Source organism: Quercus lobata, chromosome 2 (assembly GCF_001633185.2).
Source record: "Quercus lobata isolate SW786 chromosome 2, ValleyOak3.0 Primary Assembly, whole genome shotgun sequence".
Taxonomy (NCBI): domain Eukaryota; kingdom Viridiplantae; phylum Streptophyta; class Magnoliopsida; order Fagales; family Fagaceae; genus Quercus; species Quercus lobata.
In genome coordinates, this window is record NC_044905.1 from 17826804 (window position 1) to 17849935 (window position 23132).

Genomic DNA, 23132 nt, shown 5'->3' on the forward strand with positions numbered 1-23132 from the left:
TTTTAAAATATCAAAATAAATACAACCAAAAAAAATAAGAATAAAGATAATAAAATACACTTATATGTAGGATCAAGTTGGGTCAAAAAATTTCTCAAAAAAAAAAAAGTTGGATCAAATTAGTTGAAAAAATTATCATCTTAAACTCAACCCAATTTGAGGCTTAAAAAATAACTTCTATTGAATTGGGTAATAGCAAAATCAACTCCAAAGTTGTCATTGTTGGATTAGATTTAAAACCATTTCAGACCTAAATCAATAATGAACGAAACATCCCAAAACGTATGGGTGATGGGCTTTGATGGACTATTTAAGGTTTTTTTTTTTTTTTTTTTTAATAATTGACTATTACAATTCCTCCCTCGAAAAAAAAAATTTAACTATTATAATTCCCATAATATGCCTTAAATCATTTTCCAAATTCATCAAAACTCTTTTTTAAAATATCAAAATAAATACAACCAAAAAAATAAGAATAAAGATAATAAAATACACTTATATGTAGGATCAAGTTGGGTCAAATAATTTCTCAAAAAAAAAAAAAAAAGTTGGGTCAAATTAGTTGAAAAAGTTGGGTCAAATTAGTTGAAAAAATTATCATCTTAAACTCAACCCAATCTGAGGCTTAAAAAATAAATTCTAACTCAAGTTTAACACACCAATTCATGAGAAAACAACTTGAGACATCAAGTTTTTTTTTTTATTATTATTAGAAGAAGAGATGTCAAGTCAAGTTGAGTTGAGTAACGGGTTGGTTCAGTTTAATTGAATTCATAAGTTTGATGCACACTTCTAATATCAAATACTCCCTCCGTACCAGTTTATTTGTCCTTTATTCCATTTTAGGATGTTTCAAAATATTGTCCTGTTTCTAAAAATAAAAGTCATTAATTTACTAATGTTCCTATTATACCCCTATTAATTTACTAATTCAATTTTTTGATAAATTTATTTAAGGGTAGCTTTGGAAACTTATACATTTTTAAAAGGTAGACAAGACAATAAATGATATTCTCTTAAAAATTTTGACTTTTCAAACAGGACAAACAAAGTGAGACGGTGGGAATATAACGACTTTCTAGCTTTTCTTGACAACAATATTAAAAAGTGTTATAAAATATGTTATTTAAGTTAATACATTGGGTTACTATACTTGGTTAATATTTAAGCCTATAAAATAGAGTATATATTTTTTAAATTATTATTATTATTATTACAACACATAAATAAGTAACTCCGAAACAATAAAATAGTATCAAATAATACTAAAATATTTTTTTCTCCTAACTGAATCGGTACAGCTTTCACTGCTTTTCTTTCTTTCCTTTTTTTTTAAAAAAAGTAAAGCGGTAGATTTTATTAATTGCCAAACTTGCCCATCAAACCTGTACATTATCATTCATTCTCAAAAAAAAAAACTTGTACATTATCATTGATAAAATTAGGCAATACAGGGTGGGGTTTGCTTCAACCAAACCTATGCTTGTAGGCGGGTTGGAGAAGCACAAGATAATTCATTGGTAGCTTTGTTGCAAGCTTTGCCCACACATTAATGATACTCCACTCTTCTGAAAACCTTTGTAAATTTCTTTGACATCTTCCAGAGTATATGGCGATTGGCGAACGTTGCACAGTGACGGTGTTGGCGAGTAAATTAAGTACTGAGAGTATAACTCAATATATGCATCACTGTCAAGGATGCTGATCTACAGGCCAACTTCCATAACTAAATTAGCATCATTGAACTGATATGGGCCAATAGCTTTTCCAAGCACCAAGTAAAGTAGATGCCTGGGTTACTAAAGACAATGACGCTAACTTGCATTTATGTCCATTCCTGAGGCATCCAAAAGGAATGAAACATGGGGCTTTATTGCATAGGCTAGACTACATAAACAAGATCAAAAGGCATGGGTATGCGCATGCGTATGCCCCTGTTATTTTAATGAAATAGAAATACTAACAAGTGGATGGGACACAAGTTGCCTAGCTGAATAGCAAATGGGTGCGTTTGGTGAATGCTACCAACTCAACATTTCTCACACAACATCAAGAGAGCGGACAAGTTTTTTTATTTTTTTATTTTTTATTTCAGTATTTAGGTGTCATTCATTAGATTCTTATTTTAAAATTCAGTCACGTGATTTTTTTTTCACGATATGAAAATATATTTTTAATTAAATATAGTCACATAATTGAATTTTAAAAAAAAAATTAAAGAACAACACCTAAATATTATACCTAAATTTTGATCCTTATAAAAATAGTTGTAATTCTAAACTTAGGGTACGTTTGGTACACTGAATGTGGATTACAACAGGAATGGTAATTTTTATTACCAAGAATAAAATGTGTTGTAATTGAATAACTAAACCTATTCATTAGTTTGGTTGTGAGTTGTAACATTAAAATAACAATTATGATTTATTTTAGGAAATACCTCATTCATACAATTATATTTCCTATAAAATAATATATTTTAAATTTTAGAGAGATGAGTTATTTTTTTATGATTTTTTATTTCCATAATTATTAGGTGGATATGGAAAGTTTATTTATTTAGAAATGTATTAATGTTAGAAATTATTACATCTACTAAGGAATAACTATTACAACCCTTTTAGAGAGGAATAGTTATTCCTTATTTTAAAGAATAGCTATTCATAAGGAATGACTATTCCTTATAATAAAAACATAACCAAACTATTGAATAGCTAATCCATAGGAATAGCTGTTACATTACGGTACCTATTACAGTCTACCAAACGTGCCCTTATTGTTCAGTGAAGTGATAAGTACAAGTGGGAAATGTGTTGATTCTATTCATATATTTGACGGATGATATTAAAATAATAAAAGAAGAACATTATTATGATGTCTAAAGCTAAGAAATCCCTTGAAATAAAAGGGGATTGTCGTACAAGGAATGCTATGGCGTTGCTTAGGCAAAATGATGCGCTTCCATCCCCGTCACATTAAAAGCGAACCCACCACCCAAATCTTAACAGTCCCCGTCCCACCAACCGCCGCCCAACAAAAATATATTCTACTACTTATTAATCAATTCCTCCATTAAAAGAAAAAGACAGCTAAAAATAGAGCCAAAAGTGCATTGCTAAACAAAAATGAAATAACCAACCACACCGAACAACCGACCACCACACACAATCACCATTTCTTTTTAGCTAATTCCTCATGTATTTCCACTATTCTCAATAATCATAATCATAATCATAGCTCTCGTATGGTTTCACTTAGCTCAATTGGTAAATCTTTGGTGGTTGTATAAAATATCTGAGGTTCAATTTTCACTTAGACCAAAAATTGATTGGTGTCTTAATTTGATAATGAAAAGCTATCGCCAAGAGTAAACGTATAAGTTAATACTCTCTTAAAAAAAAAAAAAAATCATGACCCTCATTTTCTAATACAACAAAATTAGAGACACACGGACCAGCTTCACAACATATTCTATTAAAAATGATGAAATCCATGTAAAGAAGAATAGACCAAAGTAAAATACTGTTCAAACTCGTTGTTTATTTTTTTATTAAATGTGAATTTAGGAAATCTAATTATTAAATTACATATCATTATTATCATATTCTTCATATTTGTAAAAGCAAGATAAAAAATTAATTGTTATATCGTTGTTTGAGTGTTTAAAGTTCAGGTTTTACCGTTTAAAATTACGTTTAAAAAATAAATTTATTTATATATTAAAAAATAAGTTTACATGAGTGATAAAAACATAATTATAAAAAAAATATATAAAAAAAAAAGTCATCCAACAATTAGACTTTTATAATTAATATCCAATAAAAACTCCAGAAAGAGAGAAAGAAAGAAGAGGAAATCAAAGCAATGTTATTTGTTTTGTTGCCATTTACATCTACATCATCCACCAATCCCCATTAAAAAGGGGACTAAAAATTACATGATCCTCGTTACATTTCCACCCCCAAAAAAAAAACCTCGACACAACTAAAGTAAATAATCCCCATAAAAAATAATATATATATTTCATTTTCTTCCTCATTAACGATCATCGTTATTACTTATTATCATCATCATCAAGATTTTCGGATTTATGGTGATTCACCTTAGCAAAACCCAGCCCACGCGAATTTGGCGGCGCGTGAACAGCATCGACGACCGTAGATGACGACATTTCCATCTGGCAAACCCTAACGGCCCCGAAAAGCCTCTCCGGCAACTCATCCTCCGCTTGCCCCTCCACCACAAACCCCATGTCGATCGTTACGCTCGTCACGTACCCCAATGCGAGGTGAAGAATGGCGTTGGCTATGGCGGAGCTTCCGATATCGACGTTGATCTCTAAGTAATTGGCTCCTCTGTGGTAGTTACACGTCAGCGCCTTCCCTAACAAGCACGCGCTGTAGCTTCCAACCGTTTTTTTAACGATCCACGGGCCTTTGACGATCCGGTTCACGATCTTGAACCGCTGGTTCCGGAACGCATCGTCGCCGTGGACGAACCGGTGGAGGAGCGAGCCGAAGGGTATAGGCTCCTCTGTGGCGAAGTAGAAGACAGCGTTGTGGTGGTCCTTACCTGGAATTTGGAGATTCACGGCGAGTATGAACGATTTCAACGATTTGCCTTGGGACTGAGCCTTGCGGAGCGCGTTAGCTACACGGTTGTCCGGGCGGGCGAGTACGTTGTCGAGCTTGGTACTCGATTTGAGCCAGTCCATTCCGGCCGGCGCGAGTAGGTAGTCGCCGGAAGGCGATTTGGTTCGTTTGGTGAGGTAGTTTTTGGAGCGGAGAGAGAAGAGGTCGCCTGGCGGTGAAGCCCAGCCGTTTGTTCCTGTGTGGAGGTCCACGTGGCGGAGGGATCCACCGTTGATCGCTTCGGATATCCACTCCGCCATTGTCGTGGTGGTGGTGGTATTGGTGGAGATGGAATCGTTGGATCGGGAGGTTCGGGCTCCGGAGCTGGTACGATGCTTTTGCTTCGTTGGGCACATGTTAATTTGTAGAAAGGAAAAAAAAAAAAAAAAGTTATATTCTCTCTTTTTTTTTTTTTTGTTTCTTTCTAGTTCTCAGACTCTCTCTCTCGCTCGCTCGCTCGGTGAGTGGTGGTGAGGGAGCAAAGAAGTTTAGGTTGAGTTTAAGGTGATGTGTTGTTAAATTAATAACTAATATGAGAGAGGAAATAAATGTGACCTTGCATTTCCAAGAAACTACGAGACAGCCCTATCCTTAGCTCCACTTTTTGGGATTTGATTTGAGACATAGACAGCTAATTTTTCAATTAACATAATAATTATTATATGTATAAAATAAAAAATAAAAACTTTTTTGTTTACTAACAAAATTTACGATAGAATTAAGATTATTATATACTCCTTCCATCCCATTTTGTTTGTCCTGTTTAAAAAGTCAAATTTTTTAAAGGAATATCATTTATTATCTTGTCTATCTTTTAAAAATATATAAGTTTCCAAAACTATCCTTAAATAAATTTATCAAAAATTGAATTATTAATAAAATAGGGGTATAATAGGAATATTAGTAAATTAATGACTTTTATTTTTAGAAATAGAACAATATTTTGGGACATTCCAAAATGAAATAGAGGACAAACAAAGTGGGACGGAGGGAGTATATTGTCATAATAGAGGAATGGTACACCCAAAAAAGGAAAGCTGACAATTTTAAGTAGGCAAACTAACAACATTGTTATTTACTATTTATTATTATCATTTTTTCATAGAAAGGTTTTTTGGAATTTCATTAAACAACGTGTAAACCCAAAAATCTGAACTTGAGAGGCAATGATGTTGATAGGGTGAGTATCCTTCAGTCGTGCATTTAGAAATATCTTTGACTTTGACATATCTAGCCATTAGATGTGTCATGAGTTATTTTGTTACATTCTCAGCGAGCAAAAAGAATCTACTAGTTCCTAAAGCGGTGCTTCCAAGCTTTGGCCCCAACAATCACCTGTTGAATAGGTGAAGGGGCTGGCTTAGAGTTGGTTAGAGCATGTATAATTACTTGTGAGTCTCCTTCCAGAATAATGTTTATGACGCTTAGGTCCGGTGCAAAGTGCAAACGCCAATCTACACCCTAGGATTCAAAATGTGTCAGTGTTTTTTAATTATTTTTTATTTTTTTAGGGAGAAACGTGTCATAGTGTTTAAATATGGAAGGCTTTGTCAAAACAGAAATAATAACCATATAATAGGATATAGCACCATCAAAACTTAAGGTTATTTCCATAATAAATAACTTAAGGTTATTTCCATAATAATAATAATAACTTAAGGTTATTTCAATTCAAAGAAAAACCAATGAGAGACATGAAGTTACTATATAGACACTAGAGGTCAATAGACTTGAATAATATGTTAAAAATTCGATAATTTCAAATTTTTTCTATCACATTATTAGTCATTGGAATTTTTGGAGTGTGAGTGGAATAGTTATATATATATATATATATATATATAAATAAATGGATGCGTAATTTACCAAGGAGCACTAGTGATACTACAACTTTCATCTAATATTGGTGGAGATTTGTACATCTGCATTTCGGGTATCAAGTGGAAAGTAAAAACAAGACATTGAGAAATGATTGTTGGAGTTCACACGGCTCATTCTTCTCGATGGCATTGTTTGGAAATAAAGAAACCTTCATGAGAATTGTAGAGATTAAATCATACATATATATTTTTTACATGTATGATTTAATCTCAACTACAATTCATGACCTTTTGCTTTTACTTCTCATGAAAAAAAAAATTGTTATATTTTAGCCTAATCAGAGCATTTTTTACTTATCAAGAAAAAAATCTCATATTTTATTTATGTATTTCTTTTTTTTATATAAGTATCAAGTATGTTGTAGATGAGTGCCAAAGGAAAAAAGTGAGGTTTGAATCACTGAACTAGCCTTACAAAGAATAGAATTATATCTATTCACTTCAACTGCACTCCAATTTATTAATATGGAAATAAATTGTTTTTTTTTTTTTTTTTGAGAAACCACCCCAAGAATAGGAGGGAAGAGACAATAACATTAAGGGATATCAAAATAGTACACAGATTCACACACTAGTGGGATTTCCTCCATCCAAACTTGGAATGGGGAGAAGTTACATGCTGATCTGGCTAAACAGTGGGCCAGTTTGTTCCCTATCCTACGTGTATGACTAAATGTAAGGGACTGGAAAGCCAAAGAAAGAACCTTGATGTCTTCCAAAATGTGGCTGAAGCTTGAAGAGTCCCTGCCACCTGAGGAAAGAGCCTTGATTATTAATTCGGAATCGCCTTCAAGTTGCACCCGAGTCAGATTTAGATCTTGAGCCAAGACTAGTGCAGTACAAGCTGCTAACACTTCCACCATCTCTACAGATGTAGGTAGTGGAATAGTTTGTGTACAAGCAGCCATGACAAGACCTCTGTCGTCGCGAATGACACCAGCCAAACCAGCCAAGTTCCTATCACTAAAAGTAGCTCCATCGAAGTTGATTTTCACCCAACCCGACTCCGGAGGAGACCACTTGGAAACTAAAGCCGGCATTGGTGGAGGATGGGAGGAAGGCTGGGCAGATTGGAACTCCAATAAGCAATCTGTAGCCAAGCCGATAATCTTTGCCAAGGGAGCCACGCACTCCCCAGCCCGCAACTTGTTTCTACGCATCCAGAGCTGGGACATGACCATGGCAAAAAGATCAAAGTAGTCGCAATGGGACTGGCAGCATTGGAATATTTCCAGCAACGATGAACACCCTTTGGTTAAATTCATGAGCCAGGTGAACTTGGAAGACCAAACAGGGGCCAGAGCAGGACAAGACCAAAGAGCGTGAAAGATGTTCTCACTCTTAAGCTTGCAGCCCGAGCATAGATCATCAGTGATAATTTTCCTTCTCAATAGATTAGTCTTGGATGGCAGCGCATCAGAACTAGCCCTCCAAAGCAGCGTTTTGACCCTATTGGGGACGTGTAGGCTCCACACACCCTTCCAAATGCTTCTGGCACTTGACAAATCTGAGGAGGAGGGCTCTCCATTTAGAGCTTCCTCTATGAGCCACCTGTAGCCAGATCTAACAGAGTAAGAACCATCCGGGTTATGCGGCCAAAACAACTTATCCTCACACGGTCTAAGGCTGAGTGGAATAGATAGGATTAGTGCAGCTTCATGGGGCAAGAAAATGTTATAAATTGTTTCCTCCATCCAGCAGCGGAGATCACTATCAATTAGTACCGAGACCGTTGCATCACTGCCTAGGAAGTCCCTAGGAGACACCACCCTTTTGCTATAGGGGTCAGGCAGCCAGTTTTCATGGTAAATCCGGATCAAGGACCCCGTACCCACTCTCCACTGAACCCCTTTCATGATCACATCTCTACCCTTCAAAATACTCTTCCATGCGAAGGAGCCATTGCCTTCTTTTGCATCAAGAATGGACCCGTTAGGGAAGAATTTCGCCTTAAAAAATCTATGGAAGAGAGATGATTTATTATCAAGCAGCCGCCAACTTGCTTTGCTAGCATGGCAATGTTGAACCGTTGAAGCTCTTTAAAACCCATACCCCCTCGGCTTTTAGGATGGCACAAAGAGCTCCATTTGGTCCAATGAATCTTCCTTTGATTACCTCTTTGGCCCCACCAAAATTTCCTAATTAGTATCTCAATATCATTGCAAAGAGTGGCCGGTAGCTTAAAGCAACTCATGGCGAAAGTGGGGATTGCCTGGATCACAGCTTTGAGGAGAATTTCACGGCCCGCTTGGGATAGAAGCTGTTCTTTCCAGCCTTGGAGCTTAGCCTCGACCCTTTCTCTAATGTATTGTAAACTCGCTTTCTTGTTCCTACCAACTAGGGAAGGAAGCCCAAGGTATTTTTCGAATTGCTTAATTTCCTGAACACCCAAAGCATCTTTGATTTGATCTGCGATGAGAAGGGGGGTGGATTTGCTAAAAAAAAGGCCTGTTTTACTACGATTCAGCTGCTGCCCCGAAGCCTTTTCATAGCACTCCAACAGTCCTTGAAGTCTATGGCATTCCACAAGGGAGGCTCTGCAAAAGATCACACTATCATCGGCAAAAAATAAATGGGTCAAATGGGGGCCCTTCTTGCAAATAGACACACCCCGGATCTGGTTGGACTCGGCTGCCTGCTGCAGAAGGCTGTGAAGACCCTCAGAGCATATGAGGAATAAATAGGGTGACAGTGGGTCACCCTGTCTAATGCCCCGAGACGGCTGGATGATTGGGGAGGGTTCACCATTGATGAGGATGGAATAACTGACAGTTGTGATGCACTCCATTATAAGATTAACCCATTTTACGTCAAACCCCATTTTCTTCATAATCGCCTCTAAGTAAGCCCATTCAACCCGGTCATAGGCCTTACTCATGTCCAGTTTAAGGGCCATGAAGCCGGACTTACCATACTGATGGTGTTTCATGAAATGAAGGGTTTCAAAGGCCATTAGGATGTTGTCAGTGATGACCCTACCCGCCTGGAAGGCGCTCTGGTTTTTAGAAATTATCGAGGGGAGTACATCACGAAATCTATTGGCAAGGACCTTAGAAACTATTTTGTACACCACATTACAAAGGCTAATCGGCCTAAAGTCAATGATAAACTCAGGGGATTTAACCTTAGGAATCAGGGTGATATTGGTACTGTTAATCTCTAAAGGAATTTTACAGTTATTAAGGCAATCTAACACAGCAGAGCAAATATCCTCATCAATTAAAGACCAGAAAGTTTGATAGAATAGGGGAGGCATACCATCAGGACCCGGGGCAGAGATAGGTTTCATTTGCTTGATAGCCACCTCCACCTCTTCTCTGAGGAAAGGTCTAAGAAGCATGGCATTCATCTCCTCAGAAACCGAAGGTTTAATAGCATCCAAGACCCCTGAAAAATCCAAAGACTGTGATGATGTGAATAGGGATTGGTAGTATTCACAAGCAACATTTTTAATCATACTGTCCTCAGTGCACCACAAATTGGAAGAGTCTCTCAAACCAGAAATTCTATTTCTACGGAATCTGTGAAAGGCCTTACTGTGAAAATAACTTGTGTTTCGGTCTCTGCATTTGAGGAAGAGAGCTCTGGACCTTTGCTGCCACATCTGACTTTCCTTGTCCAGGAGATCATTAAGCTCAGTTCTAAGCATTTTGACTTGTTCATAGCCAATTTTCCCACAAGCCGCATCACATTCCGCTTTGGAGAGGAGCTTGCTTTTCTTTTCCACTTGGTGTTTAACACTGCCAAAAGACTGCTGACTCCAAGCTGTGAGCTTCTCCCCGCATAATTGAATTTTCCCAGCAATCTGGAGCATATTAGCACTATTGGAGGTAGTGCCCCACGACCTAACCACCGTGTCACCACAGCCACCCTCCTTTAGCCACATTTGTTCAAACTTGAAGGGGCGGTTTGGCCTAGGGAGAATACCATCCGGTTTGACAAGAATGGCTTTGTGATCGGAGGAGTGAGTGCGGAGGTGCTAGACCTTGGAACCCGGGAAGCGGTAGAACCACCCGTTGGATGCAACCGCCCTGTCTAGCCTTTCCAAAACTAATCCACCAGCTCTTTTACCTCGCCAAGTGAATTTATCCCTGACATAGCCAAGGTCCATGAGACCAAACTCATCTAAAACATCTTGAAAATCTTTCATCTTACATTCCTGTCTGGGAGCTAGACCGAGCTTTTCATGGGACCAGAGAAGCTCGTTAAAGTCACCGGCGCACATCCAAGGCAGGGAGGAACGGCGGTGAAGGCCTCTCAACAAAGACCAAGTTTCCTGTTTCCTAGCAGACTCCGCAAAGCCATAAATCCCCGTGAACCTCCATTGATCACCCGGATTAACCCCAACAATAGCGTCGATGTGGTTCGGAGATGACGCGATCACATCAATAAAAACAGAGCTCTTCCAAAGCAAGACCAGACAACCTGTTTTCTCGGCGCTTGGACCAACCCAGCAGTGATCAAACTTCAGATCAACACACAAACGACGTAGCCTAGCATCTTCTGCCCACGTTTTGGCAAGGAACATGGCAGCGGGATCTTGTGCCCGAGTCACCACCTCGAGCTCTCGGAGTGTGCGCAGGTTCCCAAGCCCACGCACGTTCCAGCAAAGCCAACTCATCGTCCCCGGCGGGGCTGAAGAGCAGCCTCCGCCGATGGTGGAACATTTTCTTTTAGAGCAGCGCCGTTGATGGTTCTGCGTTTAGAAGGGGTAGGAGATTCAAGTGAGATGAGTGGGGAAAGCTTACCTAAGACAACATCAGAGACCGAAATATCATTAGAGTTCCTGGGCCTTTGGATCCTTAGCCATTTCCCTTCGAGCTGAGCTATGTGTTCATTTTGATCCACAGCCATATTCGTTCGTTCATTTAGAGGGATGGGCTTAGCCCGTTGCACAGGAGGGGTTCGTGCATTTGGGCTAGGAGATAAGGATGTCTGGGCCGAATGGATTTGGGCCGTGGCGGGAAGAGCTTCATTTGAAGCACTCTCCCCAACCGTGTCATTTTCAAATCTGTGAATGTCTCTGTCCAGCTCACGAAGTGTCTTCTCAAAGTCAGCCAATTTCGGGGGAACCGACGCTAAGATCTCCTCAGATTTCTGAAAACCCACTTGGTGAGTGGGGGTTGATACTCTATCAGAATCTACTCCTTGAATCACGGGATTTTCATTTAATGCTCTCGGGGAAGGAGAGCAGAGTTCCTCTGTGGCCGTGTACACCGTCACTGGAAAGATGGGGGGTGGGTCAGTGCCCGGAGAGGCAAGGTTGGACACCTTCTTTTTCGCAAAAAAACCCGAGACAGAGACCACTTTCTTCCTTACTGAGTTAAATGGGGGAGCTCAGAGCCAAGAGCCGAATTGTTGGTCGTCGGAGTTAAGGTTTCCCTCGCTCTCAAGCCAAGTTGCACAGTCTCTGTCGCCATGCGTGAGGCAGCCACACCAGTAGCAGAGGTTGGGGAGCCTCTCATATTTGAAGGAAACCCAGTGGTTCTTACCATCTTCCAGAGTAATGAGTCTACCTCTGCAAAGGGGTTGTGAAATGTCCAGCAACACACGGACACGTATGAAGCTGCCGCCGTCATATTCCATCAATTCATTGGAGGTGAGGATCGCCCCTAGAGGCTGGCAGATTTGTTCTGCAATCGCCTTGTGCCTGAAGCGAAGTGGGATGTCATAGATTTGGATCCAAAAAGGAACCATTTTCAGTTCAGAAGCTTTGAGCGTGGTGTCCTTATCGTATCGGGTAAGCACCATAATGTGCTTGTCAAAGCTCCACGGCTCCGCGGAAAGTATTCTTTCAACATCGTGCTTATTGTCAAATGAGAATAAGATGAGATGGTCGCCGATATTTTTGATCTTGAAGCCTGACTTTGTTCTCCATAACGGGGTGAAGGTATTGGCGATGGCTTCTATATTTAACGGTCGTTTGGTTAGGAATCTTGCAACGATACCATGCTCCGTGATGGCTTGGTCACTCCTTAGATGTAGACCCTAACCCTCTAACTCCGAGAGAGATAGCGAACTCCAGTGTTTCGTCAGGTCGTCCATGCCCAGTACAGGGTTCTAAGAGCTAACAAAGTATTTCCCACGTCCCTAAAAGAACAAAACCACTAGCCTGGCAGTAACCGTGTTACCACCAGGGACACACTCACCTTCCAGGGAAGGGACGACAGTGCTACACTCTGGGGAGGCTTTCCTAGAGAGAAAAGTTACACAGAAGCGAGCAACGTACCAGTCATCAAAACATAAACAATGTCGGAAATAAATTGTTTTGATTAAAAAGAAATGCTAATATAAAATATTGTGGGTTGTGGCGTTGGTGTAATTTAATATAAAAGATTGGGGATTTGATATTATTTAAATCGCAGAAAGCGACAAACGGGATAATAACTTTTTTGGTAAACACGGGATAATAACTTTGACAGTGTGATAGACCCTTACCGACGTTGACGATAAAGATAGCTACACGTGGTGATTAATAACGAAAAAAAAAACATATTCAAAAAAGAGGAAGCTGTGATTACGTCAGTGATATTTGACGATTTCATTGTCACAGATGCTGTTTATGACGCATGGAAAGGAATGGCTGATGTGCTTTGGACCGTCACAGCTTTGAACAACCTTCATCACAGAGTGGCATGGTTTTTTGTTTTGTTTTTTCTGAATAGACTGGCATGGTTTATGCTCATAATAATAATAAAAATAATAATAAAGGGTCATAACAAATCATAACTGCGTTAAACAATAATTATGTATGCACGAGATTATATAAATTGAGTAATTTTTAATACTATTGAATAAGAAAGATTATTCTTCCACGCGAAAAAGAGAAATGCTATTTAGATTAAAATAATGTTACAATTACAAATCACAAATCATAAATTAGTTTACAATATTTTTATAAATTATTATTATGTTCAATTTTTACTATTTTTTATTTAGATCTACCACTACTATTTCTTTTTATAAATTAGTGTGCATGTTATTAAAATTAAGGTCAAATATTATTCAAGTTCCTAAATTTTACCAAATATTTTTTTTCCCTAAACTTTAAAAAGATCTTTATTTATCCTTGAACTTTATAAAAAAGTTTTTTTCAATATTATTGACCATTGATTCAAAAATAGAGATTAAAAAAAAAACTTTTGTCAATAGTTTTCAAATGAAAAACATATATATATATATATATATTAAATAGAGATTAAAAAAAAACTTTTGTCAATAATAAGACGAAAATCGAAATTTTTAATAATTTAAATATAAAAAATAATTTTTCAAAATTTATAAATGAAAAATAAATTTTTGATAAAATTTAAGGACTAAAATAATATTTTAGTCTTCAAATTATTACACCTTTACTTATTAAGAATAAACAATAAGTGTTAAATTAGGATGGACAAAACTTAGGAATAGCATTTAGATGCTATTTTTTAGGTTCTCTTTTTAAGATTCAGCCATGTGACTTTTTTCTCATGAGATAAAAATGTATTTTTAGTTAAGTACAACCACATGACTAATTTTTAAGAGAAAAATCTAAAAAATAACACCTAAATACTATACCTAAACTTTGTTAGATTAGAATGGCAAACCCAGCAGGCTATTAGTCTAAATTAAAGGAAAATAAAGTGACGTTAAATTAGTTGACAATTGCCTTCTCAAAAAAAGTTCACAATTGTGTTCCCTCACGAGTCATGACTTTAATAGATGCTCAATGCTGACTTTATTATTGTAGTTTTTGTCTCTTTGAGTGTGAAAGGTAATGGGCATTGGACCTAATGGTGTCGGGGAGATAAACACCTTAGGGAGCTTCCTTGAATAATTAATATAACATATAGAAACACACTTTAACCCAAAAGGCCTAAGCCCTTAAGGGCTCACAAGCTGCAAACATTAACCACAATCCTCCATAACATAGTCCTTCATCCCTGCAACTCATCCTCTTGTCCTCAAGCTAGAAGACCAATTGAAGTTGCGCACAGCTTCAACTTTTCAATAGTGACACCTTTAGTCAACATGTCTGCCGGGTTCTTAGATCCACAAATCTTTTCAAGTATTACCAGCTTATCTTCAACAAGATAACGGATAAAGTGGTATTTTGTCTGTATGTGCTTCGACTTTGAATGAAAAGCCGAATTTTTGGCAAGAAAGATTGCACTCTGACTGTCACTGTGTAGAATGCCCATCTTCTGCTTCTTACCCAATTCATCTAAGAAACCATGTAGCCAAATCATCTCCTTTCCAGCTTCAGTTGCTGCAACATACTCAGTTTCTGTAGTAGACAAAGTAACAATCTTCTGTAAATTTGAAGCCCATGATATAGCTGTACCACCCAGAGTGAAAACAAACCCTGTAGTACTCTTTCTACTATCAATATCACCAGCAAAATCAGCATCTACATAACCCTGCAGTTTCAAACTTGCACCTGTGAAACAAAGACATGTATCTGATGAACCCTTCAGATATCTCAGAATCCACTTGACTGCCTCCCAATGCTGCTTTCCAGGCCTACTCATGAATCTGCTCACAACTCCCACTGCATGTGCAATGTCTGGCCTTGTACATACCATAGCATACATCAAGCTGCCAATAGCTGAGGCATAGGGCAACTTGCTCATGTGGTCCCTTTCTTCTTCTGTCTTTGGTGACTGTTCTTTGCTTAGCTTGAAATGACTACCCAAGGGTGTGCTCACTGGTTTAGCTTCATTCATGTTGAACCTGCTGAGAACTTTCTTCACATACTTTGACTGTGAAAGTTTCAATGTACCATTAGCCTTGTCTCTAATGATTCTCATACCAAGGATTTGCTTTGCAGCTCCCAAATCCTTCATTGCAAACTGTTTGGACAATTGCTTCTTCAGATTATTAATCTCCTCAATGCTAGACCCTGTAATAAGCATATCATCCACATACAACAGTAATATGATGTAAGAATTGTCAAAAGACTTAACATAGCAACAATGATCAGCTTCACATCTCTTGAACCCAATTCTATGCATAAAACTGTCAAATTTCTTGTACCACTGTCTTGGAGCTTGTTTTAGGCCATACAAGCTCTTTTTCAGTTTGCAGACTAGATTCTCTTGTCCTTGAGCAATGAACCCTTCTGGCTGAATCATGTAAAGGTCTTCCTCTAAGTCATTATGAAGGAATGCTGTCTTCACATCTAACTGCTCAAGATGTAAGTTTTCTGCAGCCACCATTCCCATACTAGTCTGATTGTTGACATCTTCACAACTGGAGAAAATATCTCTGTGTAGTCAATGCCTTCCTTCTGCTGGAACCCTTTAATGACTAATCTGGCCTTGTAACGTTTGCTACCATCATGCTCATTCTTTATTCTGTATACCCACTTGTTGTGCAAAGCCTTCTTTCCTACTGGCAATTCAGTCAGTTCCCATGTCTGATTCCCCAACAAGGAATCCATCTCATCCTTCATGGCTAACTCCCACTTGCTTGAATTCTCATCTTGCAAGGCTTCATCATAACATTCTGGCTCACCACCATCAGTCAATAGGAGATAATTTAGAGTGGGTGAATAACGCTGTGGAGGTCTAATGTTCCTGGAAGATCTGCAAACTTCAGCTACAGGTGTACTCAGATCTACCTGTGAATTTACATTCTCCTTATCTTCTTCACCCCTTTTCTGGACAGTACCTTTAGTCAATTCATCTAAGTTGACAAACTCAGATTTCTTTTTATCTATCTCTGTAACATCTGACACTACAGTTGACCTGTCCTAGTACATAACCTGTTCATTAAATATCACATTTCTACTTCTAATGATTTTCTTGTTTTGTTCATCCCAAAACCTATAGCCAAATTTCTCATCACCATAGCCAATGAAAAAACATATTTTAGACTTTGCATCAAGTTTACTACGAGCATCAGAATCAATATGAACATAAGAAACACAACCAAAAACTTTTAAGTGTGAAAACTTTACCTCTTTACCGCTCCAAACCTCCTTAGGAAGTCTGAACTCCATGAGAACTGAAGGTCCTCGGTTTATCAGGTAAGCTGCAGTGCTTACAGCATCAGCCCAAAAAGTTTTTGGTAGTCCAGCATGCAACCTCATACTCCTAGCACGCTCATTGAGAGTTCTATTCATGCGCTCAGCCACACCATTTTGTTGTGGTGTCCCAGGACTGGTCTTCTCCATCCTAATTCCCTGTGCAGCACAATACTCACTGAACCCTCCATCTATGTACTCTCCTCCATTATCTGACCTCAAACATTTTACTTTTAAACCTGTTTCTGTCTCAACCATGGCCTTCCACTTCTTAAAGGTTTCAAATACATCAGATTTATTTTTCAGAAAATAAACTCATACCTTTCTGCTTGAGTCATCAATAAAAGTGATGTAGTACCTTGAACCTCCAAGGGATGCAACTGGAGAAGGCCCCCACAAATCAGTGTGTACTAACTCCAATTTTTCAGCCTTCGGTGTCCTGCCAGTTTTCAAGAAGCTCACCTTTTTCTGCTTTCCTAAGATGCAACTTTCACACATGTCAAAATCAATGGACTTCAATTCTGGTAGTTTTCCTTTTGACAGCAGCATCTTCATCCCTTTCTCAGTCATGTGGCCAAGTCTGCGGTGCCATAGGCTTGTATCAGTACTTGCATCAGCAACTGCAATTGTATCTCTTGGACTTGAGGTCATGTACAGAGTACCAGTTTTCTTTCCACGAGCCAATACCCTAACTCCCTTTGTAACCTTCCAAGTACCACCAACAAATAGTATTGCATGCCCTTCATCATCAAGTTGTCCAACAGAAATCAGATTCCTCCTTAGGTCAGGAATATGTCGAACCTTCTCCAGTAACCAAACAGACCCATTGGGTAACAATATCCGAACATCTCTCATACCCACAACATCCAAGGCTGAACCATCAGCCAAATACACCTTACCAAAATCACCTGCAACATAATTCTGTATGATTTCTCGGTGTGGAGTGGTATGAAACGAAACTCCTGAATCCAAAAACCAATCATCAAGTGGACTGTCTACTGCAAGAAGTAATGCATCATGTACCTCTTCTGTTACAGCATTAGCAGAATCATCTTCATTCTTCTTCTTAGGATTTTTGCATTGATTCCTAAAGTGACCTGTTTTCCCACAATTCCAGCATTGTACTTGTTGGCCTAATCTAGATTTACTTCTATTTCGATTAGAATTTCTGGATTTTGATCTGCCCCGATTTGAATTTCTGTTATTACCTCTGCCTCTTGTCTCAAGGTTTAGGGCAGAACCAGATCCTGAGGATTCACCTGCATCTCTTCTGCGAATCTCCTCAGCCAGAATTAAATCTCGTATATCATTGTACTTGAGTTTTTCCTTTCCTGTAGAATTGCTTACTGCCATCCTCATTGCCTCCCAACTGTTTGGCAAAGAAGCCAAAACGATCAGTGCATGGATCTCATCATCAAAGTCAATTTCTACAGACGACAATTGATTTGTGATAGTGTTAAATTCATTCAGATGTTGTGCTACTGATGCATTCTCTGCCATCTTCAGATTGAACAGTTTCTTCATCAAGTGCACTTTATTGTTTGCTGATGGCTTTTCATACATACTAGACAAAGCCTTCATCAGATCTGCTGTGGTCTTCTCTTTTACAACATTGTGTGCAACAGACCTAGACAAAGTTAACCTGATAACTCCTAGTACCTGTCTGTCAAGAAAAGCCCATTCCTCAGCCTTCATAGCCTCAGGTTTTGTCCCCTAAAGAGGCAGATGCAATTTCCTCCTATAGAGATAATCTTCAATCTGCATCCTCCAATATGCGAAGTTTGTGCCATCAAACTTTTCTATTCCAGACGCCTTTCCTGCTTCCTCTGCCATTGCTCCCACTCAAACCTAACCCTAGGCTCTGATACCACTTGTCAGGGAGATAAACACCTTAGGGAGCTTCCTTGAATAATTAATATAACATATAGAGACACACTTTAACCAAAAAGGCCTAAGCCCTTAAAGGCTAAGGTGGAGCTGATGGAGGAGTTTGCTAGTGTAGCTTGGTCAATTCAAGCCAAGGTGGAGATTTGTTAGTGTGGCTTGAATTTGCCACAAGCCCATAAAGCCCAATCCGGCCATAGATTGACCTAATACAAGTTGTATTAGGAATCCTACTTCAGCCGACTTTTATAAAGTAATATATATATATATATATATATATTGCTTTATTATATGCGGCCAGATTGCAGAGAATTGATTAGAGAGAAATTTCAATTAACCTAGTGAGCAGCCGCATGAGAGAAAATAGAGAAAAGAGAGGCAGCCAACTTCTATTCTTATTTTTTCTGTGAGAGAGTACTAGGGTGTAATTGGGATTTGGGTTTCTTGAGAGTGTTCTTGTGCACTATTGTATTTTCCCTGATAATAGTGAAATTCCTGCAACTCCGTGGACGTAGGCAAATTGCCGAACCACGTAAATATTGTCTTGTGCGTGTGATTGTTTTCTTTGACGTGTGTTTTCTCTATTTGTTTTGTTTCTCACAGGTTGGGAATTTGGTTAAATTCCCTACAAATGGCTGGCTGACAATCCAATGCCCATGTTACTGAGTGCTGGCACAAAGATCCTTTGAAATGTGCACCTTATCATGGCATCATCATCTTTTTTGTTTTGGTTTTGGTTTTAGAAAGTAGTTTTTTTTTTTTAATTGTAAACCTGATTGGATTTCAATAATTCAGACCAATGTCCATTGAAATTACATCTTTCAAGATTTGAGTTTCAATAATGGGAGGAGTGTCCTCAACCCATATTACACAATCAGATACATTCCTAACAGATTTAGCTAGCAAGTGAGCGGCTAGATTGTTAGTTCTTCTTGTGTGCGCAGTTGTCCAGAAGCTGAAATTCCTAAGGTACCTCTTCACTCCTTCCACAATCTTTAGAATAGGTAAGGTAGGTGGTGTTGAGCTTTTAAGTGCTTGAGCAACTAGCAAAGAATCCCCTTCCACCTTTATGTCCTTCAGTCCCAAATCTCAAGCCAGACAAACTCCTATCTCAGCTGCTTTAGCTTCTGCCTCTAGAGCCCCCAACGGGAATTCAACCCGTTTGCTTATGGCACCCATCAGTTGCCCTTTATCATTCCTAATTACAACACCAACCCCACAGCAGCCTTGTTCCTTAAACACAGCAGCATCTATGTTAACTTTGTACTTACCAGGGAGGGGAGGAACCCAACACTTTGTCCGAGAGGTAGTTAGAGCGGCATTGCATTGGGTTGGTAAGGAGTCATGCACCTTTGTCTCATATTTTCTAGCTTCCCAAGCTATGGACTTCCCACTTTTGTAGCTGCCTCCGTGCCTTACACAGTTCCTATTATTCCATAAAAGCCAAGCCATGATAGCAAACTCCTCCCAGTTTTTCTCTCCCAGTGTCTCCATCAACAACCAGACAACATCAATGAACTCCTTTAGAGATTGGCTTGGACTGTCAGGCTTGAGACTTGTTTCATTCCAAGCTTCCCTTGCAATGTGACACCCCCACAAGATGTGGCCTGAAGATTCACTTTCCTCACATAAATCACACCTATCCTCCAGCAAGACTTTGCAATGCATTAGGTACTGTTTCGTAGGGAGAACATTCTTGCAAGCACGCCATATGAAATGCTTGATTTTATTTGGGCACCTTAAGTTCCATATCATCTTCCATATTGCTGCCATTTTGGAGTTGTCAGAGCAGCCTGGACTAGCATCACCCTCATTTGGGGAAGGAAGATGCTCCTCACCCTTTCAACATTCCATTCAGCTCTATCCCATACAATCAGACCTTCCACTTTCTCATTTGCTTCCAGTGATGGTCGTGGTGAGACCACTTTGCCAAACTCCGTGAAGGGCAACCACCTGAGATACTTGACTGCGACTTTATAGGCACTCTTGACCGAGAAAATACCATTTGCAGTCTTAGCCCATACCTGTGAGTCCCTCGGGTTCATGGGGCTGATTAGGATGCTTAAGACAACCTCGGCTTCATGGGGAAGGAAGATGCTCCTCACCCTTTCAACATTCCATTCAGCTCTATCCCATACAATCAGACCTTCCACTTTCTCATTTGCTTCCAGTGATGGTCGTGGTGAGACCACTTTGCCAAACTCCGTGAAGGGCAACCACCTGTCATCCTAAATTTTGATGCTTCTACCATCACCCACACACCACCTTGCCCCTTTCTGCACCATTGGTCTGGCAGCCAACAAACTTCTCCAAATGTAAGAGGGGTTTTTCCCTACCTGAGCTTCCATAAAAGAAGATTTGGCAAAGTACTTCGCTTTGAGCACTCTGTGAACTAAGGAGGTTGGATTTTGCAATATCCGCCATCCTTGCTTTGCTAGGAGCGCAAGGTTGAAAGCTTTTAAATCCCGAAATCCCATACCTCTGTCTACCTTCGGTTTGCATAAATTCTTCCAAGATAAACAAGCAATCTTCCTTTCCTTCTTTTTCTTTCCCCACCAAAACCCACCAAGCATAGAGTTTATTTCCAAGCACAAAGAGTAAGGGAGCTTAAAACAATTCATAGTGTAAGTTGGTGTAGCCTATGCAACTGCTTTTATGAGTATTTCCCTTCCAACATTAGACAGCAACTTTTCTTTCCAACCCGCTATTTTCCTGCCCACTTGATCTTTAATGCAATTAAAAGCCTTCTTTTTACCCCTCCCAACCGTTGGTGGTAGCCCCAAATATCTCTCATGTTGTTGGACAATTTGGGCCCCAAATGTTTCCTTCCCAAAACTCTAGATTTCCCCACTTGTGTTCTTGCTGAAAAACAATGAAGTTTTATCCCTATTGAGCTTCTACCCTAACTCTTTCTTATAGGTATCTAACACTAAGGCCACTTGCTTGCATTCCTCCATGGTTGCTCTACAAAAAAGGATGCTATCTTCCACAAAAAACAAGTGCGAGATCAACGGTGCTTGTCTACTTACTGCCACCCTCTTAATTAATCCCACGGCTTCCTTTTGTCTAATCATTGCTGACAACCCCTCGACGCACAATACAAACAAATATGAGGATATAGAATCCCCTTGGTGTAAGCCTCTCGAAGGAATAATGTTACCCTTTGGTTCCCCATTAATGAGTACCAAGTAGGACACCGTTGTTACATACATCATGATCAAAGAGATCCACTTTTCATTAAACCCCAACTTACGCATCATTGACTCAAGGTAAGCCCATTCAACCCCGTCATAGGCTCTACTCATATCCAATTTGATGGTCATTAGCCCTTCCTTCCCTTTTCTCTTTTTGGCAATAGAGTGCATGGTTTCAAAGGCCACCATCACATTATCTGTTATAAGCCTCCTCGGCACAAAAGCACTTTTTGCTTCGGTAATCACTGCATTCATAATTTTTTTTCAGCCTATTCGCCAGGACCTTCGATATTAACTTATAAATTACATTGCATAGGCTGATTGGACGGTATTCAATTATCTTCTGGGGATTTTTGGCTTTTGGGATCAAGCATATATATGTTTCATTTATTCCCTTTGGCATCACCCCTGAGTTAAGAACCTGTAGTACACAGTTTGATACACTAGGTCCTATGACATCCCAATATTTTTGGTAGAAGATTGGGGACATATCGTTAGGCCTGGGTGATTTTGTTGGATGCATTTGTTAGAGCGCTCAACATACTTCAACTGCTTTGAATTCTTTAATCAACTCTTCGTTCATTTCGGGGGTCACTCTCTTGTCCATTGCTTCCATACTTGCATCAAAACCCAATGGTTGATCTAAGCTAAAGATTGCAAAGAAGTACTCGAGGATTAGCTTCTCTGTTGCCCCTTGCTCTTCATGCCATACACCCCCCTCATCCATCAAACCCCCCTATTCTATTTTTCCTTTGTCTTTGGCTAGCAATAGCATGGAAAAACTTCATGTTTTTGTCTCCATTTTGCAGCCAAAGCACTTGAGACCTCTATTGCCACATAACTTCTTCCCTAGTATAAAGCTCATTAATCTCTTTTCGGATAGCTTGAATTTCCTCAACTGTTTCATGGAGTAAATTGAGAGATTCTAAGAGTTGCAATTTGGCTTGTTTTTGTTTTAGGATTTTATACACATTGCCGAATTTTCTTTCATTCCAGCACTTGAGTTCAGTTTGACATCTCTCTCGTCGTTGCTGAATAGGTCGGACCAAGTCCTCCACATATGGATCCCAAGCCGACTCAATTACCTCCTTGCACTCCTCCTCTCTCACCTACATTGCTTCAAAAAAGAACCTCCTTTTACTCCATTTGTGGGGCTGATTCCTATTAAGAAACATTGCCAAAAGACAGTGATCCAAAGCCGACATCGAAATATGATGAACCTTTGCCTCAAGGAAGATTTGAACCCAAGCCTCATTAGCTACCATTCTGTCCAAGCGTAGCAAAGTGCGTTGCTCCCCAAATCGTCCATTACACCAAGTAAATCTCTGACCCACAAAACCCAAATCAAATAAGCCACACCTGCTCAATACCTCTCTGAACTCCTTAATTTGATCTACATCACGCTCCTTCCATCCTGACTTTTCATCTTGGTGCAAAATTTCATTGAAATCCCCACATACCACCCATAGAATTACAAATTGAGCATTCAGAGCATCGAGAAGCTGCCATGAACTCTGCCTTTTGCTTGTGTCGGGAT

At 39.2% G+C, this 23132-nt stretch overlaps 2 protein-coding genes across 2 annotated transcripts; both read right to left on the bottom strand.

Annotated features, from left to right (window-relative positions):
- Positions 1 to 3831: 3831 nt before the first annotated feature.
- On the bottom strand, positions 3832 to 5131 carry LOC115977804 (protein ENHANCED DISEASE RESISTANCE 2-like). The gene has a single exon (XM_031099828.1). It carries the CDS (start codon positions 4985 to 4987, stop codon positions 4055 to 4057), a length of 933 nt encoding a protein of 310 aa, XP_030955688.1. The 5' UTR covers positions 4988 to 5131; the 3' UTR covers positions 3832 to 4054.
- A 14359-nt stretch (positions 5132 to 19490) lies between these two features.
- On the bottom strand, positions 19491 to 20069 carry LOC115960467. Its single transcript, XM_031079398.1, has one exon. It carries the CDS (start codon positions 20067 to 20069, stop codon positions 19491 to 19493), a length of 579 nt encoding a protein of 192 aa, XP_030935258.1.
- Between the last annotated feature and the right edge of the window lie 3063 nt (positions 20070 to 23132).